Consider the following 21,454-nt stretch of genomic DNA (forward strand, 5'->3'; position numbering starts at 1 on the left):
AAAGAGAGGCACTCTATGACCCAGAATCTTAGGGCTCTCCTGGGGAGCGACCCATGGGGGCAGAGGGCATTAATCCTGGAAACCAGCCTGGCTGTGTTGTAGAAACTAGTGGTCTCCATCCCAGTGCCATTGGTCCTTCAATCACTTCAGTGCTCGTGTGCCCAGAAACTCCTAAAAAGCAATGACTCCGAACACCAGGAGCTGGCTGGGATTTCCAAGTCATTGGCCCCAGCCCAGAACTCCCTTACCAGCTCCAGATGTCCTGAGGGTTCCTTGTAGCCAGCATTTCTTTTTGAGATTTTACTGCCAATGACAAAAATGTTTATCATCTTTAGATTTTGATAAGAAGAATTCTGAAACGGTCCATATTCATATTTTAAAAGCTTTTGCACAATATATTGGCTTAGAAAATATTCATATTTTCTAAGCCAACTCTCATCCCCAGGAAAACCTGTGGAATGTTACAGGTATTTATCCCCAAACAGATGTTCAGTGATAATTTTCATGTCAGGCAGAGCTACAAGGGTCAGAAACTGTAGGAGGAGTGAGCCTACCCAGACGCTGAGTCCCGGAGGTCATAGCCCAGCAGGGGCCCAGTTCAAACACAACAAACAGGTACTGTAAGTAGGACTGTGCCTCGAATGTCCCTCATCACTAGAGGGCTAACCACGGACTACTAACCACAGTGCAGTCCAAGTGTGCAGGTCTTCTCTACTTGGGAGTTACGGGCTACTGAATAATAGCGCCAGCATGACCCCAGGCGTCGGGATGAGATGAACAAAATGGATGTGGGCGATGGAGGAAGTGACCCATTAATGACAGCACAGCGTGGAGAGTGTGCCTGGGGACAAACAGGAAGGAAATGCCTGCGCTCCCGAAGTCAGAGCTGGGCCTGCTTCCTGAATGGGGACAGGTCTCCCTGGGGAGCTGACACTTAGCTACAGTTCCAGGAATCTGCAGACAAAGGAGAAAGTGCGTTCCATGTGGAGATGGCAGCAGGTTTGGGGAAAATACCCTGGGTGGTTGAGGTTCAGTGTGTGCAGGAAGTGGACAGGCAGGCAGAGTGGCCAGGGGTGTTGACCTTGACCTTGTGGGCAGAGAGTCGGGCAGCGAGAGTTGGGATGGGCATCAGGAGGCATATGGAGCTGCCAAGTGCTGGCCCGAGCAGGGGCTGAGAGAGGGAGGCCGACGAGAGAGAGATTTAGGGAGAAAAGCAAAAGGATGGCTATTAGATATGGGGCCAGAGGCTAAAGAGGCATTGCAGAAGAGTCTAGCAGTGTAACAATCTAAGAAAACAAACACACTAGAAACTAACTGCACATGCTCGGCAGCCCGGGGACACTTCACAAAGGGGCAAACGTCCAGGAGCCAGTCTAGGGGTCCCGAGACTGTCGGTAGCTTAGAGCACCACACAGTAATTTTTGTCCACAAAACAACCAGAAATCGTAAAAACAGTTTCAAGTATTTTCAAGTACTCTTTCAGAAAGCAAGAAAAAACAGAAAACATTTTAGAAACGCTTCAATCCAAAAATGGTTCAAAGAGAAATAGCATTAAGATTGAGAGTAGGGGGCTTCCCCGGTGGCACAGTGGTTGAGAGTCCGCCTGCCGTTGCAGGGGACACGGGTTCGTGCCCCGGTCCAGGAAGATTCCACATGCCGCGGAGCGGCTGGGCCCGTGAGCCGTGGCCGCTGAGCCTGCGCGTCCGGAGCCTGTGCTCCGCAACGGGAGAGGCCACAACAGTGAGGGGCCCACGTACCGCAAAGCAAAAAAACAAAAAAGAAAAAAAAGATTGAGAGTAGGGATAATAATACATTCTCTTCTTCATAATTTTGGTATTTCCTCGATTTTCTGTAATGCATGTATTTTTAAAAAAATATTTGTTAGGGACTTCCCTGGTGCGCAGTGGTTAAGAATCCGCCTGCCAATGCAGGGGACACAGGTTCGAGCCCTGCTTTGGGAAGATCCCACATGCCGCGGAGCAACTAGGCCCATGTGCCACAACTACTGAGCCTGTGCTCTAGAGACCGCGAGCCACAGCTACTGAGCCCACGAGCCACAACTACTGAAGCCTGTGCCCCTAGAGTCAGTGCTCTGCAACAAGATAAGCCACCACAATGAGAAGCCTGCACACCGCAACGAAGAGTAGCCCCCACTCACCGCAACTAGAAAAAGCACACACGCAGCAACAAAGACCCAACACAGCCTAAATAAATAAATAAATAAAGTTAAAATATATATATATTTGTTACTCAGTATTTGCTTCCTACAAAAGTACATATGTGACAGATGGGTCACTGATAAAAGTTTCCTTCCCGAATCCATTCCTGGTCCAGCCCCCATCACACCAAAGGTAACAACTATTCCAGATTTTGTCTCTCTCATTTCCTTGCTTTTAATGTTTATCACACACACACATGCATACACACACACACAGACACACTCACGTATGTATGCATCCTGTTAGAAAACAAAATTCCCCTGAGTAAATTTTAAAGATCTAATTGGCTTTATTGAACAATTCATACATCAGGCTGTGTCCCATCCATCGTGTAGAGGGGTGCTCCAAAGGGAGACAGAAAGGGAAAGTTTCTAAAGGCAGGACAAGGAAGTAATAAACAGAAAATAGGATTATTTCAGATTAGGTCAACTTCCTTTGCTGAAAGAGGGGTCTTATTAGGTAGGCTACGTCACCTTCCTTCGGGGGATGGAGAGGGCCCATGTGACAGATTCCCTCACTGGTACTGACCAGAAAATCCCTGATTGACAGGTTAAGGCTCTATTTCTGGGGGAGTTTGAAGCTTCACTTAAGTTAGGTATTAAGCTCTGGTTTGGTGGCCTGACGTAGCATCAGTGACTCCATTTTGGGTCTGTGGTCTCCTTTTATCAGTCTCTATTTTTTTTAATATATTTTTTAACTGTATTGAAGCATAGTTGATTTCAATCTCTTTCTTTGCATCTCTGTTTTGTATTTCATTACATTCTGCTTTTATCTTTACCTTCATTTTTCTTACTTTGGGTTTATTCTGTGGTTCTTTTTCTAATTCCCTATTCTGAATAACCATTTGGACTCTGAGCCTCAACCATCATAAATAACTAGGATATTGGCTGATTCTTGTCTGGGAGGCTGCTCCCACCTGGGAAGCGTTCCCCACATCCCCACGTCCTGTGCCCCTGTCCCATGTTCCCTGGCGGGGACCCTCACACTCAGAACGTAACTGGGAGACAGTCCCAAAGCTCCACCCCCCTCTCACAGGCTCTGTAAGGCCCCTTATCAACATGGGTTGGTACAAAACACACAGAAATACTTTCCCACAGCCGACAATGTGGGTTTGCTTTTTTCTTTGAGCGGTGCTGAGTTGGGAGGCCAGGAAAACATCTGTTCCTGGGTCTTCAAAGGAGAGCAGCCACTGGTGCTTTCTGGGGACTCCTCCAAAGCCAAGCGCTGCTGTCTCTAATTTTCCTACGTGGGAATTGACTGCCCCGGGCGAGACACTGACACATCATTATCTCAGCTCAAACACGAGAGAACGAAAGAACGCTATTCAGTGTGAAGTGCAGCGGGGATAGTAATTAATTTAATGAGAGGACAAAGGGAAACTCAGAAAAAGAGATTCCCCCTCCCTCCTTTTAAATTTGGCTCCAGAGAACGCGGCCAAGTTCAACTAGTGAGTGATTCTTTCTAAAGCACCCCAGAGAAGGGGGGATTGGTCAAGTGTCCCTAAGGAAAGGAAGTCCCATTAAACCGATTAAACAGAGTTCTCCAACAGATCAAACTAGGTAAGTCATTGCGATGGGGTGAAGAGACAGTAAAAGATAAAGAGGGAGGACAGTGTCAGAGAGAAGTGAGGAAGGCCAGAGAGAGAGAGAGGCTTGACTTGTCTTTACTGCTGTTACTTTGTGTCTGCAACTGCAGTAAAGCTGAGGCAGTAGACAGGAGTGCTTAGAGCTGGGATAGTGTAGAGATGAGAGTTTTCCATTTACTAGCTATGCGATGTACATTTAAAGACTTTTGCTGCATGTATCAAATTGTCCTTCAGAATGTGTTACAAATTAATTCCACCAACACTACCCGGGAGAGTGTGCTTTTCCGTGTCCACATCCCCACACACGGTTTCTCTCTTGCTCACTCACTCTTTCTCTCTCATCCCCCCCAACACACACACACACGTGCCACTGATACACACAGTTTTGCCAAGTTGATCAGCAGAAGGTCACACCTCATGGCTGTTTACCCTGCATCTCCTTGAGCAGTGAGGTTGAGCATGTTTTCATATTTCTTGGCAATTTTCTTTTTACTGTAACGTGACTATTTTTGTCCTTTGCCCATTTTCCCTTCGGGATCTTCCACTTTTCCTTATTAATAGGCAAGAGCCTCTTATATATTAAGAATATTAACACTTTGATTGGCATGGAATCCTCAATTTGTGTCTTGGAGTTGATCGTTGGTTGGCCTTTCAGCTCCTTATTTGGGATTTTTCACATATAGAAATGTTTTTAAAATTTCAGTGGACAAATCTAGGTGTGGTTTCCTTTATGGTTTCTTGATTGGTATTATATTTAGAAGGTCTTGCCTAAACCCAAATTATATAAATGTTGGCCTATATCATCTTCTGGTATTTTAAATGGTTTTATTTTCCACTTTTAGATAATTCAACCAGAATGTATTTGATGTAAATTGGAGGGCACTGTTGGAATTCCCCACCTTCTAGGGGTGTTCAGGATTGTCTCCGTGCTTGTGGGGTAACTTTGGTGTGATTAGACTGGAAGGTCTTTTGTCTCGATCCAGTAATTCTGGATATCACCATATCTCTGCCATCTGGAAGGGGCTCCCTGCCTCTTCCCACACGCCAGCTTCGCTCAGATTCCATTCCCCAGCAAAGCACTCCTCTGCTTTCTGTGGAACTCAGACGAAGCCCCAAGCTTAGGGGTAAAACAAAAGGGGACTTCATATCAAATATTCTACATATGCGTATTGCATCCAGGGTTTCTGCTTTCCTTTTTTTTTTTTTTAACATCTTTATTAGAGTATAATTGCTTTACAATGGTGTGTCAGTTTCTGCTTTATAACAAAGTGAATCAGTTATACATATACATATGTCCCCATATCTCTTCCCTCTTGTGTCTCCCTCCCTCCCACGCTCCCTATCCCACCCCTCTAGGTGGTCACAAAGCACCGAGTTGATCTCCCTGTGCTATGCGGCTGCTTCCCACTAGCTATCTATTTTACGTTTGGTAGTGTATATATGTCCACCCCACTCTCTCACTTTGTCACAGCTTACCCTTCCCCCTCCCCATATCCTCAAGTCCATTCTCTAGTAGGTCTGCATCTTTACTCCTGTCTTGCCTCTAGGTTCCTCTGACCATTTTCTTTTTCTTTTTTTTCTTTTTTTTTTTTTTTATAGATTCCATATATATGTGTTAGCATGTGGTATTTGTTTTTCTCTTTCTGACTTACTTCACTCTGTATGACAGTCTCTGGGTCCATCCACCTCACTACAAATAACTCAGTTTCGTTCCTTTTTATGGCTGAGTAATATTCCATTGTATATATGTGCCACCTCTTCTTTATCCATTCTTTTGTTGATGGACACTTAGGTTGCTTCCATGTCCTGGCTATTGTAAATAGAGCTGCAACGAACATTTTGGTACATGACTCTTTTTGAATTATGGTTTTCTCAGGGTATATGCCCAGTAGTGGGATTGCTGGGTCGTATGGTAGTTCTATTTGTAGTTTTTTAAGGAACCTCCATACTGTTCTCCAGAGTGGCTGTATCAATTTACATTCCCACCAACAGTGCAAGAGGGTTCCTATTTCTCCACACCCTCTCCAGCATTTATTGTCTGTAGATTTTTTGATGATGGCCATTCTGACCGGTATGAGATGACATCTCATTGTAGTTTTGATTTGCATTTCTCTAATGATTAATGATGTTGAGCATTCTGTCATGTGTTTGTTGGCAATCTGTATATCTTCTATGGAGAAATGTCTATTGAGGTCTTCTGCCCATTTTTGGATTAGGTTGTTTGTTTTTTGATATTGAGCTGCATGAGTTGCTTGCTCACCGTTGCCACACTTCTCCTCGTTCTAGCAGAATTTCTCAAGGTCATCTCCTAATTCACTAATTTGGTTTTCTGTAGTATTCAGTGTGCTCTTTGTTGCCTCTGTTGGTGTTCCAGATTTTTTTTCTTCTAAAAGTAATACAGTAAGTCCCCTACATACAAACAAGTTCCGTTCCAAGAGCGCGTTCAAAGTCCAATTTGTTCATAAGTCCAACAAAGTTAGCCTAGGTACCTAACTAACACAATCGGCTACATAGTACTGTGCTGCAATGGGTATATAATACTTTTCACACAAACATACATGAAAAACAAACACAAAAAATAAAGAAAACATTTTTCATTTTACAGTACAGTACTTTGAAAGGTACAGTAGTACAGTACAACAGCTGGCATCCAGGAGCTGGCATCGAGTGAACAGGCAAGAAGAGTTACTGAATGGAGGAGGGAGAGAAGGTGGGAGATGGTAGACCTGAAGGATCGTCAGCAACAAGAGACGGAGGGCAAGCTGCAATGTCATGCTCACCTGACTTTGATGGAACGGACGTTCACATCTTTGAAAGTTCGCAACTTGAAGGTTCATACGTAGAGGACTTACTGTATATCTATTAAAAATTTCTGGAGCTTCCCTGGTGGCGCAATGGTTGAGAGTGCGCCTGCGGATGCCAAAGGACACGGGTTCGTGCCCCGGTCCGCAAAGATTCCACATGCCGCGGAGCGGCTGGGGCCGTGAGCCATGGCCGCTGAGCCTGCGCGTCCGGAGCCTGTGCTCCGCAACGGGAGAGGCCACAACAGTGAGAGGCCCGCGTACCGCCAAAAAAAAAAAAAAATTTCTTTTCCCTCTTCATGACTTCATTATCTTCTAGAAACTGGGAGAGGACATTAATTAGAGATTTTCTTGAATTTTCTCCTTTTTGTGGGGGGAACTCTTTTAAAATGAAACATTAGCTGATAACTCACTTTTTGTGTTTGTCACTTTGGCTTGAACTCCTAAATCTTTCTAATGTTTGGTTATGTTTTCTCTGCTCATTTCTTTTTTGAATATGAAATCTCCTTTTTTTTTCCCCCTAGAATTAATAACTAAGGTAGTTTCCTGGAGTGTGTTTCTTGTTATTAAATGGAAATGTCACCACCATAGTCACACAAGCAGAATGTGTGGGTCACTCTTCAAAGTTTGGGGGTACAGACAAGTGGATATTAGAACAGTTTAAATTCGCAGCAAAATGGGTTTGCCCCCCATCTCCAGCCAGACTGCACTTTGATTCTTTGGCTCACAATGAGATGGAAATGTCCTGGCATCAAGAGTCTGATGTTGGGGATTTCCCTGGTTGCGCAGTGGTTAAGAATCCGCCTGCCAATGCAGGGGACATGGGTTCGAGCCCTGGTCCGGGAAGATCCCACATGTTGCAGAGCAACCAAGCCTGTGCGCCACAACTACTAAAGCCCGCGCGCCTAGAGCCCGTGCTCCGCAACGAGAAGCCACTGCAATGAGAAGCCCACGCGCCGCAACAAAGAGCAGCCCCTGCAACTGGAGAAAGCCCGCGCGCAGCAACGAAGACCCAGTGCAGCCAAAAATAAGTAAATAAATAAATTTATTGTTTTATAAAGTCTGATGTTGGTTAAAGGATTCCACCCACCCATTTTTTCTGATTAAATGTGACACCTAAACAGTATCTCAGTATTACTTGAGTTGCTTTCTGCTTTCTGCATGGGGATTGGAAAATTACAAGAGCAGATGGGAGGCCCTGCTCCCAAAATTACAGCAACAGTGGGAGCTGTTGTCCCCACTAGAAGCAGACAAATAAAATAGTGTGCCCACTGCCTAGAGCTGAAATTTGGGAACTGGGGGGCCATTCCACTCCAGCAATTGAAAGTTAAGAAGGCAGAACTTGTAGCTTCATAAAGAAATTCACTCACAGCCTCCCAGAGTTTTAATGTCAACAAATCTTACTGGACAAGAACAGTAAACTAAGACACAATTCTCTGTCTAAATAGATTTAGGAAGGGGTGTTACAACCAGGGGGCAGAAAAGAACGTCAAATAAAAGGATTTACATGTATTTTTAATCCTTCCTCAGAAGAGAGAAGGGATATACACTTTTCAGGAACCAAGGTATAAATGTATACATAGTCTCTATCTGAGAAAAGAGGAAAACATTTTTTATAGAATTACTTAAACTAAATTAGCCCGGGGGGTGGGGAGGTTACATTCAAGTCTTTCTGCATCCGGTTGTCCTGTGTGACTTTACTTCCTTTGAAAATTACTTAAATCATTTGTTTATTGGTTTAGTTTGTCTCCCCCAACTAGAACTTAAGTTCTATAAGAGCAAGAGATTTTGTCTTTCTTCTTCTCTAACTGGATCCCCAGTACCTAAACTGTCTGGCACATAATAGATGGTTTGTTAATGACTGCTAAGTGAATTAATGGTGGATGGTTGGATTGATGGATTGATCAATTGATGGAAGCAGTTAAGACACTTCTTGAGGCATAGTATGCCTTGATCTTGGCCTTTATTTATCCAAGACAAAATAAAAGTCTGGGGATATGGGTGAGAGAGGTCCATTTGTGCAGCCTGACAATAATGATTATCGGATAATGGTCCAATTCCTAGGTAAGAGCGTTTTTACCTAGGGTCATTAATTCATTCACTGTATTTCTTTGGTGTTGATTGTTTTTTTGTCTTTACCAAGTATGTCATTTTTCTTTAACTTACAATTAATTAGCATCTCTGCATCCTTCTATGCAGTGGCTCTCACACATGCATTGCCAGAAACTATGCTACTTTGACTGAATTAACCAGGATTCCTGCACCAAATGTTAGAATTACCCAGCCTTTTCCCACAGATAGTGGTGGTCCAACATTGCACAACTGTCCTTTAGAGCAAAGCCAGCACAGAACAAGATTTCAAGGGCCACTTGTATGTCTTCCATGAGCCTTTGGGATGAGATGGAAATCCTTCTTTCTTGTTAGAGGGCAGCCTTTGGTTTGGGACCTGGAACTCCAGTGGTCAGATGCAGTGGGTTGTGTCTCCAGCTTTGAACAATCACAACCATGTCAGGAGCAGCTGGTCCACAGGGACTGTACTGGAAAAAGAAAAATCTTCAAGAATCTCCCAATTTCAAATGACAGTGGGTCATCAGTTTTATTTCCCAAATCCCTGGACAATATTTTTCCATGCCCTTGAATTGGGTCATAGGTTTTTCTTTTTTTCTGTGTTGAATTTTTATTGGAGTATAGTTGATTTACAATGTTGTATTAGTTTCAGGTGTACAGCAAAGTGAATCAGTTATACATGTACACATATCCACTCTTTTTCAGATTCTTTTCCCATATAGGTCATTACAGAGTATTGAGTAGAGTTCCCTGTGCTATACAGCAGGTCCTTATTAGTCATCTATTTTAGTCATGGGTTTTTCCGCCTTATTCTGCCCCTCCCCTATTAGCCTTCCGGCTAATTGCTAGTGGATTATCATCAAGTGAGTCCCTCATATTTTCTGAAGAAAAGGAGAAGAATGCATATTGTTTTAAGTGCACATGTCTGATTGTTATCCTCCAATTCAATCATCAAGGCAAGAGTTTGGACTCGCTCCTCCGTGGGGTGCGACGCAATCCCGTGAAGGTGGGGCTTCACCAGGTCTCGCTGGGCCATGGCCCCTTCACTGTCTTCACCCTCCCTGATCATGTCCACAAGAGCAGGAGGAAGTGGGGAGAGCCCATGTCTGCAAAAATTTCAGAATTTTTCAGGGTGCTGGCCTGGGATTTATAGTGCCACTTGAAGGTTTGACTCTGATTACTATTAGAGTGTGATAGATAAGGTAGGAAGGAACAGTCTCGTAATTTCCATTTTTTCAGGATGAATTAAGAAATTGTATCAATTTGAAATATTATTATTATTTTTTTAATCTTTGAAGGTGATAATTCCATGACTGTTTCTGCCCAACACACAACTGGCTTGTTGGGCAGCCAGGCCCACAACAGCAGCTACCTGTTGGCATCGTGAGTCATGGTTGGGGCAATGCCCATGGGCCTCTGTAGCCCCTCTCCATCTGCCAGCCCTCCATCCTGCTCGGGTCATCTTTCCCCATGTGGACCAAGCAAGTCTACATGCTCTATTCCTAATCTATGGTTCTCAACTTGGAATGAGTCCCTGAAAGATTTGACCTTGGTTTCCAGGTCAGTTTAATTCTGGATGGCCCACATATTTTAATTTAAAATGGTCAAACCATAGACATTATATATTTTAAGCATGTTTTCTTTCCTTCTACATCTGTTTCTGATTTATGATTGTTAACGTTGGCATTAATCTAACGTGAGTAGCAAATTCATATTAGTTGTGTTGAACAATTAATAGAATGCCTTATAAACTTTATTGGAAACTCATGTGTGCTTTTTCCTTGGCTCAATTCCTATTATTTGCTCCTTTTAAGTATTATCACGGATTGTGACTCTTTTTATAGTCTCAGCTTGTTCCAATAGACTCTAATTACTGTTTTCATGATGTTGAAATTGTCCCTCCTTGGCCGTTACCAGCCCTCTATATGTAGGCATCTTTGTCTTTTTAGCGTGACCTTAGTCATCCCTGACAGTCTTTGCTCTTTGGCAAAAACGTTCCCCCCACTTTTGAATTTTGAATTTTTCTTGTCCCTATAGGCCTAGCCACAGCAACTCTTCCTGGGATCTTAATTTCTTTCAAGGAAGTTGTGTACGGGAGACTAAAATATGGGCACCTGGAGTGCATATGAGATGGTCCCACTGACTCTGTCAGCAGGCAGGGCAGAGGCAGCCTCAACCACAAGTGAAATTACAAGTATTTCCAAGACACTTGGCCACAAGTTCAAATTTGGACTGAGACTAAGATTAGGCCACAAAAGCTTGCCGTACGCAGTTCAACTACCAAATGTTTAAAGGGCACTTCTTTTAATGAGAGCTATTCTAGATTTTATTACTAATATTAATGTCTGGGACTATGATAGCAGAGCAGATTAAAAACCAAACATTCTTTGGACAGTTAGAGACATATGGACCTTCGGACTGGAAGGTAAATTGCAGAGGGTAGATTATGAGCGCCAGTGTTTGGAGTCGGAGGGGATGTCAGCACACGGAGAAGAAGTCAGAGAGCTGGAGGACGAAGGGCCTGAAATCTAGGCCAGGAAAGGGGAGGAACATTTTTTTTTTTTTTTTTGCGGTACGCGGGCCTCTCACTGTTGTGGCGTCTCCCGTTGCGGAGCACAGGCTCCGGACGCGCAGGCTCAGCGGCCATGGCTCACGGGCCCAGCCGCTCCGCGGCATGTGGGATCTTCCCGGACCGGGGCACGAACCCGTGTCCCCTGCATCGGCAGGCGGACTCTCAACCACTGCGCCACCAGGGAAGCCTGGGAGGAACATTTTAATACAGTTAGAGGGTCACTGAGGCATAGATGGACACTGAGAAAGTGTCTCTAAACTAGGGAGACTGAATGACCAAGTGTGATCCTCTAAACAGTCCAGACTCTGCCTCCAGGACTAGATGGAAACAAAACTAGCATCTGACTTGAAGAGGTTAGAAGATGGGCCCATGCATCACCAAGCTCTGTTCTCAAGCTCTTGAAATACCCCCCATTGTACCCTCCTGGAACCAGCAGAGAATCCTGACATCACCAGCCAGGCTGCATGTGAAAAGCAGGCAGTATGTCCCTTTTGGAGCACTTAGCAACTGTGATCAGGCCTCCTGTTCTCAGGCCACTGGGGGAAGCATAGTGGACAGGTGTCATGGTTGGGATGAGAGGATGCATATGAGAGACCTCCTGACCACTGAGGGGCTGGCCTGCCCCTCATTCCCACACCTTCGTTCTAGCTTCCTTCCCTTCTTCTAAAGATCCCCTTTGTCCCTCCATTTTTAATCTAGAAGGCAGCTTTGAGCCTCCAGTTTTATAAATTACAGATTAGTCAGCTATTTGTTTTCTTATCTCCTTCCCAACCCAGGTTTCATTCCCAAAAGGACCAAGGGAGGCAGATTTGCTAAACAAAGGCCATTTGGTCCCTGGGATCTACTATGTCACTCCCCAAGGGGACAGCAGCCTTGGGGACAGTGAGTCCCCCTCCCTCCATATTCCTCAAGGGGCAGAAGGTCAGAACACGTTCGCTTGCATTTGAGGGGTAAGTATAGTACCTAGTGGGTAGGGAGTTATTTAATTAAGACAGAGCAAAATTTTTAACTGAGATGTTTGGGAAGTGTACCTATTGAGAAATTTCATATGCAGTCATGTACGTTTGGGATGATTTTATATGTAATGTAATATGCAATGTGAAATGTAATAGAGAGAGGGAACAGAATGATTTTGTAAGATGAATCAAACCAGATTTGGTTCAGCAAGAAAAATACATTTAAGCACACAAAATGCTTAGAAGAGCAGAGATAGATTGTATACTGTTTGGACCTTCTGACAAACACTGGAAAGAGAAGATGTTAAAATGGAGCTTGTGTGGGGCTTCCCCGGTGGCGCAGTGGTTGGGGGTCCACCTGCCGATGCAGGGGACACGGGTTCGTGCCCCGGTCCGGGAGGATCCCCCATGCCGCGGAGCGGCTGGGCCCGTAAGCCATGGTCACTGAGCCTGCGCGTCCGGAGCCTGTGCTCCACAACAGGAGAGGCCACGGCAGTGAGAGGCCCGCGTACCGCAAAAAAAAAAAAAAAAAAAAAAAAAAAAATATGGAGCTTGTGAAGGGTTTGTGGAGGGTGACTGAGCGCAGTGAGTCCTGGAGCCCATTTGCCCCACCTGGGAGTGAAAGCCTGGCTAGAAGGCAGTGTCGGGCTGCTGTCCTGATGGCTCCCTGGCCACCCCAAGGAGAGGCAGGCCAGGCAGAGAGGGTATGGCAGACGAGATGGGGCAGGAAAGCCAACAAAATCCCCGTCGTTTAATTTCCAGTGAAGGGGACCAAATTCTAGGAACAGAAATGGTTGAATACCTTCTCTCGCTCAGTGCATCACTATGCAGTCATTGAAAAGACTCAGACCCATGTGGCCTGAGATGGAAGAATATTAACTTGCAGACCAATGTGTAGGGCATGACTCCACAAGTTCTCAGGCCACAAAATTCAAACGTGTGAGAAATGTAATCTTGTTTTTCCCAAACTTCGTTTTTATCTCAATTCCCCACTCTTCCAGGAAGTGTCCTCAAGGGAAGCCTGTCCTCCACGCTGTGGTCCATCCCCTGCAATGTGTGTGCATATGATGGGCGCATCCCAGAAGCCACCTGGGACCTGGGAAGCCCTGCTGAGCAGAGCAATGAGACGGCGGCACCTGGGCTGTCCCCAAGCCACCAACTAGCCCTGGGCGGGCAGCCTCGAACTTCTTGAATATAAGAAAGGAAGAACTTTTATCCAGTTGAAGCCTTTGACAGTTGGGGGATTTCAGTTACAGGCAAATTTAACCCAGACTAATGTACCCCCTGGGAGCTCCACCAACATCTTGAAGCATCAGACACTGAACCCTCACCTGCAGGGAGGAGGCGGAAGTGGGGTGGACAACAGGACACGCTGCCCTTAGCAGCCAGGCGCAGGCGGAGAGCTGGTGGGACGGCTTGGTTCCTTCTCCAGCGGAAGCTCGGCGGGTCCCCTGCAGGATGCAGATGTGAGGACCAGGTGGCATGGAGGCTGGGACAAACCATAAAATCGGTAGATGGTAGAGGAGGCTTGGGAGTCACATCCAGCTCATTCCAGGGTCGGGTCTCCTCTGTGACATAAGGCTGCTGCTTTATGGCCACGCAGTGCCCCAGGGAGTGAGGCCGAGAGGGGACACTTCCTGCCCTGCGGTCCCCTGCCCTCTTCAGGCACCGTCCCCGCCCCTCCTGTCCCCACTCCACTCGGCTCCTACCTGGCAGGCGACCCTGTCCCCATTGCTCGTTTTCTTCCATCTCAGTGGTTGGCTTTCAAGACCCGAGGGAGAAATCTCTAAAGGTTGGGTTCCAGGCACTGCAGGAAACGCTGGGGCAGGACTGGGGAGGTGATGTTCGAGACCCTCAAATCCCTCTACCTACTTAAAAGGTTGGCCCTGCTGAGATGCTGAGATCCTCCTCATGTAACGATACGACCAAAATGGCCTCACAAAGGCTTCATTCCTACTGTGAATCCCCACGTGGGCGCTGTTCCCAGCACACCCTGCAGCTGCCTTTGGCCTTCCTGAGAGCCCAAGATGACAGAGGCATATAGCAGGCGCTCAACACGTGCTTGCTGAGGGAACAGGGCTTCACAGCTGCCGGGAAGGAGGGGGCCCCTGGCTGCCACGCCCTTTCCAGGAGCTTATTCTGTTTTCTGAGGCCTGAGTCACACCTCCCGGGCTCTGCAAGTATTCACAAACCATCTGTGTCCTCCACCCTCCTCTAATGGGATTCACATTGGCTCGCTGTAGCCACAGCAAGGAGGGCAGGTAAGGGAAGAGGCCCAACGTCATCTCTGGACACATAGGAGCTGCTCCTGGGTCTGTAGACACGCAATCCTTCACTGTTTAGACAGACCACACTGTGATCCAAACCCTTGTGTTGTTCAAGTAAAGCCTGACCTGCTTCTCTTCCAGAAACGGGGCCACCTAATTTGTCCAGACATGTCTTCTGAGCAGAAAGACAGAGGTTTCTCTGTTGTTTTAACGATGACCCCTCTCTGTCTAAAGCCTTCCTCAGGAATTTTGCCCAAGGATTCTAAGAAAGATTAGAGAGGGCATTTTTAATACACGTTTGAAAAACTGATTCAAAGCCTGCAATTTACATATTTGTTACCAGTAAAGAGTATAATTGCGATGGTCAAAAAGATAAGATACAGAGTCAGGGCTTTGACTGGGAGAAGCTGAAATGAAGCTGTAGTTCCCCTCCATGGGTCCAGATGTGGTTTTGTTTGGGTTATTTATTTATTTATAATTTTTTAATCGAAGTATAGTTGATTTTTAGTTTCTGTGGTTTTTTGGCCAAGGGCACGGTTTCAGCTTTCCAAGTAGCCCACGCCCATTCTCAAGGGAAGGTCAGATGCCATCCTGGACAGAATCCCCAGATCTCAAGTCCCCGAGGCCATCCCCTGGCTTAGCCAAGCTGGCCGTAAGTGTTTATAAAATGACCACAGGTCTTTTTTTTTTTGCGGTATGCGGGCCTCTCACTGTCGCGGCCTCTCCCGCTGCGGAGCACAGGCTCCGGACGCGCAGGCTCAGCGGCCATGGCTCACGGGCCCAGCTGCTCCGCGGCATGTGGGATCTTCCCGGACCGGGGCACGAACCCGTGTCCCCTGCATCGGCAGGTGGTCTCTCAACCACTGCACCACCAGGGAAGCCCTGTCTTTGTGGTTTGTCTCACACTTAAAGAAATTTAAGTAAAGTTTCTGTGTACTCCAGGAATGAAATCACTTCTTGAACCAGACCTTGAACCAGTTACTACTAACTCACAGTAAGCTGAACTCCTCTCTTTGCTCTATTTACTGTGATATTCCATAGTTGGCATGAGTTCACCTTCTAGTATCTCCAACAAGAACTAAAAGCAAGAGTGAAATAGAATAAAGTATTCTTAGAATGTAAGTGGCAGAAACATCTTCCCTAAAAAAAAGCTCACAGCACTCCTGTCTTTGGATGAGGAGCACGTTTTATGCGTAAGTGGGACTTGGGGAGAGTTTGCTGGAGGAACCACCATGTTTAAAAACCAAGTGCCGGGCCTCCCTGGTGGCGCAGTGGGTGAGAGTCTGCCTGCCGATGCAGGGGACACGGGTTCGTGCCCCGGTCCGGGAAGATCCCACATGCCGCGGAGCGGCTGAGCCCGTGAGCCATGGCCGCTGAGCCTGCGCGTCCGGAGCCTGTGCTCCGCAATGGGAGAAGCCACAACAGTGAGAGGCCCGCGAACCGCAAAAAAAAAAATAAAACCAAGTGCCCTCCAAGAAATCTACATGTTGAAATACTTTTGCCAACACAGGCACCTGCAAATGCAAAGACATTTTCTTTCAGAGAGTGAATAAAACAGTACTTATTCTAGGAAACCAGTTACGGAGGCCTCTTTTATAACAGTATTTAAATTCTATTGGATCTTCCAAATAATTTAGATAATTAAGTACCTGGTAACCACCAACAGCTCTCACTGGAAAGGATAAGTAGATAAAAGACAGCCAGGGCTTTGAGAGACTTAAAACAAAGAAAATAAAACAAAACAAAGCATGTTTAGTGTTCTTTAGAACTGATATTGACTTAGGGGCAGGCAAGTAGGAGGAAAAGCTTCGGGCTTCTGAGCATTTCTTCAGATGATAACTCTGTCCTCATCTCTGCCACCCGGTCCCCAGTGGAGCATCTCTCTCGGGTACCTGCGAGTTGAATTCTGATGTTTGGATCTGAAGGTAAATCTTGTTTTCTTTGGGCTTTGCTTTCCTGTAGCAATCAAAAATTTAAAATCTAAGTTAAAACACATAATGGGGGACTTTCTTGGTGGCGCAGTGATTAAGAATTCGTCTGCCAGTGCACGGGACACGGGTTCGAGCCCTGGTCCGGGAATATTCCACATGCCGCGGAGCAACAAAGCCCGTGCGCCACAACTACTGAGCCCGCGCGCCACAACTGCTAAAGCCCGTGCGCCTAGAGCCCGTGCTCCACAGCAAGAGAAGCCACCACAATGAGAAGCCCGCACACTGCAACAAAGAGTAGCCCCCGCTCACTGCAACTAGAGAAAGCCTGTGCCCGGCAACAAAGACCTAGTGCAGCCACAAATTAATTAATTAATTAAAAATTAATTAATTCAATAAAATACATAATGGCTTGATTAAGAAACTGTTGCAAAGTTGTACCCAGGAATAAGTCTCAAAAGAAGAGGTGAGAACAAGGACAGCAGGTGACGAAGAAGAGAAGGGTCAGCAGAGACCACCAGTGACCAGTTCTGGTTCTCTGCCTGTTTTGCTATGGCCTGTGTGCTAAGAACGGTTTCTTACATTTTTAAACAGTTTTCGAAAATCAAAAATAAAATATTATTTCTTGACACTTGGAAATTAGATGAAATCTAAATTTCAACCTCCATAAATAAAGTTGTGCTGGAACTCACAAACCCATTCGTTTGTGTACTGTCTGTGGCTGCTTCCGTGCTGAAAGGGCAGAACTTAGCAACAGAGACAATGTCCCTGAAGCCAGAAATATTTACTCCCTGGCCCTTTAACAGAAAGAGTTTGCCAACCCTTCACATAGAGCACCTGTTGTGTTGCTGCCTCACTCCATCACCTGACAGTCAACATTCCATTTTGAAGCTGGGGACTTTGAGGGTATCTGTCATTATTTCTTTCATCTGTAGAATGGGTATGCTAATGACAGGAGCTGCCTCGCAATGTTTTGAGAGGATGGAGTGAGAAGGCACCTGACACTCAGTGAGGCTGACGCACCGTGAGCCCTCTGTTAGCTAGAGCTACCACTACTCCCATTCCCTGACCTTGTTTCCTGGAAAGTAGGGAAGAAGTTGTCATTGAAATGACCTCTCCGGCAATAGACTGTGGCCACTATTTATGGAATTAGGATAGCGGAGAAAACAGATAATGAAATAAGTGACGATTATACTTTGTGCAGGGCATTATCAAGAACACAGGGTGAACAGGGAGGTGTTGGGCTCAGAGCAGAAGCCCCTGGCCTCACCTGGCAGGCCAGGAATGGCTATGACGATGGAGTGAAGGGATAAACACAACATCTTAAGAGATGACAAAGTGCCTATTAACAAATTATAATGAAACATTTTAAAATCAGGTAGTCAACCTTAGCTATATATGTCTACGACTTGGGACCAAAAAGAAGCTTATTGCCAGCAATTACAAAATGTGTTTACAGTTAAAATAGAGTGTCTGTCCCTTATCAGCACTGAGAAATGCAGATTTCCTCAAAGCGAGGAGCACAAAGGGCCTGAACGGGTATCGACTGTCATTAAAAGTTCAGGTTTCCGGGTTCCCCCATTCATTCACCAAGTCAGAAACCTACAAGGCCCAGGAGTCTGCATTCTTCTGCATACTATGTTTGAGAGTCACTGAGGAAATCACACCATATGCAAGAAGAATGGAGAGAATCTAAGATTTATTGAATACCTACTATGTGCCAGGCAATGGATTAGTCACTATCACCTACTTTATCTCATTGAACTTTCACAGCAACCCTCTCAAGTATTATCGTGGCTATTTTTCAGGTGAGGAAATGAAGGTTATAGGGTTCCATGACATTCCCAAAGTCACTTGGCCAAGTAGGCGACCACCCCTGGACTGAACCCAGGCCTTAATGAGTCCACAGAGTCTATTCTGTACTTCCCAGGGACACGTGTGTCCTTACTGTGGGATCCAGAGAACCGAGCCTGTAACGACCACATCATCAAACGCTTTGTCTTTCTTCCTTTCTTTCTTTTTTTTTTTTTTTTTTTGGGTATCGGGGGAATACCTACTATGTGCCAGGCAATGGATTAGTCACTATCACCTACTTTATCTCATTGAACTTTCACAGCAACCCTCTCAAGTATTATCGTGGCTATTTTTCAGGTGAGGAAATGAAGGTTATAGGGTTCCATGACATTCCCAAAGTCACTTGGCCAAGTAGGCGACCACCCCTGGACTGAACCCAGGCCTTAATGAGTCCACAGAGTCTATTCTGTACTTCCCAGGGACACGTGTGTCCTTACTGTGGGATCCAGAGAACCGAGCCTGTAACGACCACATCATCAAACGCTTTGTCTTTCTTCCTTTCTTTCTTTTTTTTTTTTTTTTGCGGTACGCGGGCCTCTCACTGCTGTGGCCTCTCCCGTTGCGGAGCACAGGCTCTGGACGCGCAGGCTCAGTGGCCATGGCTCACGGGCCCAGCCGCTCCACAGCATGTGGGATCTTCCTGGACTGGGGCACGAACCCACATCCCCTGCATCGGTAGGCAGACTCCACCACTGAGCCACCAGGGAAGCCCCTTCCTTTCCTTTTTTATGGCTTTAAGGGTAGGACCTGGGACTCCATTGAGCACCTGTCCCCATCATAGGAATGAAAGTTTTAAGTCATTCTTCTTTGTGAAGAAAGTCACTAAGGAATCTGAACCAACAATCGCTAAAAAGACAGAAGATTGATTTAAAAATAGCTTCCAACTCAGAGCTGTTAACTCGGGGGGGTGACCTGGGGACCTTGGTGCTCCATGTGGCCAGCATCACAGACAAATCATTCTATCTCACAGTTTAGACCAGATGACTGTCTGCCCCAGCGCCCAGGGCTCACCTCCGCAGGTTCTCCGCGTCCCCGATGGTCTCTGGCAAAGCGACCCCCTTGGTCTCCGGAAGAAGCAGCGTCATTCCCCCGGCTACTAGCCCCAAAGCCGCTGCAGGTGAGACAGATTTCACACGGAGCCATTAGAGCATGGCCAATACCATTTACACACGATGACAGCTAACTAAAGAGATGCCTAGGTAACACGCATGTGAGGGTCACTTCTAAAAAGTTGGGAACATCTAGAAAATTAAAGCAATAGGATAACTGGGGAAATGGCAGAGTAAGAAAAGGGAATATTGTCTTTGTTTTACTTCCATGTAAGTATATAGTTCCACAGTAACTGATGTTTAAGTATTAAGGGGATTTACTGATTCAGGTACTTGAAAAACAATATGGGACTCACTTTTGACTACTATATATACAAAATACTATATTAATTTAACATAATGTAATATAGTATTTGTATATATTAACCATAATTTATATATTATCGTTTATATTCAGTAACTATAATATATGTTATATACAATAATTTGTTGTAATATATAATAATATATAATTATATAATACTTTATAACATATATTATATATAAACTATAACATTATATTACAGTTACTATACATAAATGTTACCATATATACATTTGATATGGAGCCTAGGTGATATGTATGTGGGCAGTGTGGGCCTCTCTTGTTACTCATCACTCCCCGTCGCCCCTCGTGGGTTCTCCTGGGCCCAGGCATGGCTACTCTCTACATGGGCAGCCGTTTTGCCCTCCACCGAGTGGTAGGTTTGGGAAGAGGTGGGAGAGTCCCCTCCTCCTTCTCTAACCCAATATAATCAGTAACAAAGCTGATACTAAACTTCGATTCCCATTTGTCCCCCTGTGTCTGCTGTCAATTGTTAAGATCTGGAAGCAGAACAGGGATGATCATCTAGCATCTTCAAACCTCTAGCAATTACATGTTAAATACACAAAAATTGGGAGTCAAATTCGTAAGAAACCAGGAGGCTATGTCAAATGTTCTCCCCGATTCTATTCCATAGAATGAATTATTGGACTCCAGAGCCATAGGACATAAACCTCTGGCCCCCACCTTCTAGGAACAGCATCTTATCTTCCCCGTGAGGCAAGACAGAGTGAGCCAGGAGCCAATGAAAGAGCAGGCGCCATCCTTCCCTTCTGTACACTTGCTGGGGGGTACCATTTGCTCATCAAATAGTTCTCGAGTATTCACACTGAGCTGGAAACAAGGAATGATAAATGTTTCATGAAGTCTTACCGAACAAAATGAGCGGTAAGCCTTGCCAAACCTCCATCAGCCTGAAGACCAGGAAGGGGGTGATGACCCCACCCAAGTCGCACAGGGAGGAACACACCATCACTCCAAGGTTCCTGATAAATACAGAGAACAAAAAGGATGACATCTCTGTGAATCAATTTTCCAAATAGTAAACTTGTTTTAAAGCAAACACACCATTCCCGAACCTCCAGGGAGGGGAGAGGGGCTGGAGATGGAGTTAATCACTGATGATTTAATCAATCACACCTACATAATGTGCCCAGAGGGTGGCACACCCCAACTCCACAGGGATAGAAATACCTGTGCTCCGGACCCTTCCAGACCTTGCCCTGTGTACCTCTTCATCTGGCTGTTTATATCCTTTATAATAAACCAGTAAATGTAAGCGCTTCCCTGAGTTCTGTGAGCCATTACAGTAAATTACTGAACTCAAGGAGGGGGTCATGGGAATCTGATTTATAGCCAGTGGTCAGAAGTGTAGGTGTACAATGCGGGGCTTGCAACTAACATCTAAAGTAAGGGCAGTCATGTGGGACTAAGCCTTAACCTGTGAAGTCTGCACTAATTCCAGGTAGTTAGTGTCAGAATTGGATTGTAAGAATTGTTTGGAGATTGGAGAATTGGTTGGTGTCATTAGAGTTCTTTCTTCCACACAGAGGGACAGGGAAGGATAAAGAGAGGATATTAAGAAATGGAGGACAGGGCTTCCCTGGTGGCGCAGTGCTTGAGAGTCCGCCTGCCGATGCAGGGGACGCGGGTTCGTGCCCCGGTCTGGGAAGATCCCACATGCCGCGGAGCGGCTGGGCCCGTGGGCCATGGCCGCTGGGCCTGCGCGTCCGGAGCCTGTGCTCCGCAAATGGGAGAGGCCGCAACAGTGAGAGGCCCGCATAACGCAAGG

The 21,454-nt window shown here is 45.8% G+C and overlaps 1 protein-coding gene across 1 annotated transcript in view; it reads right to left on the reverse strand.

Annotated features, from left to right (window-relative positions):
* Positions 1-16,314: 16,314 nt before the first annotated feature.
* LOC103076375 (solute carrier family 22 member 1) overlaps positions 16,315-21,454 on the reverse strand; it is a 34,669-nt gene continuing 29,529 nt past the window's right edge. The window contains exons 9-11 of the mRNA XM_007457587.1: positions 20,536-20,648; positions 19,261-19,360; positions 16,315-16,423 (exon numbers count right to left, since the gene is read on the reverse strand). Coding sequence (XP_007457649.1) covers positions 16,315-16,423; positions 19,261-19,360; positions 20,536-20,648 — 322 coding nt within the window. The remainder of the gene's footprint in view (positions 16,424-19,260; positions 19,361-20,535; positions 20,649-21,454) is intronic.

This window comes from Lipotes vexillifer, unplaced genomic scaffold (assembly GCF_000442215.2).
Source record: "Lipotes vexillifer unplaced genomic scaffold, Lipotes_vexillifer_v1.1 scaffold1055, whole genome shotgun sequence".
NCBI classification, from domain to species: domain Eukaryota; kingdom Metazoa; phylum Chordata; class Mammalia; order Artiodactyla; family Lipotidae; genus Lipotes; species Lipotes vexillifer.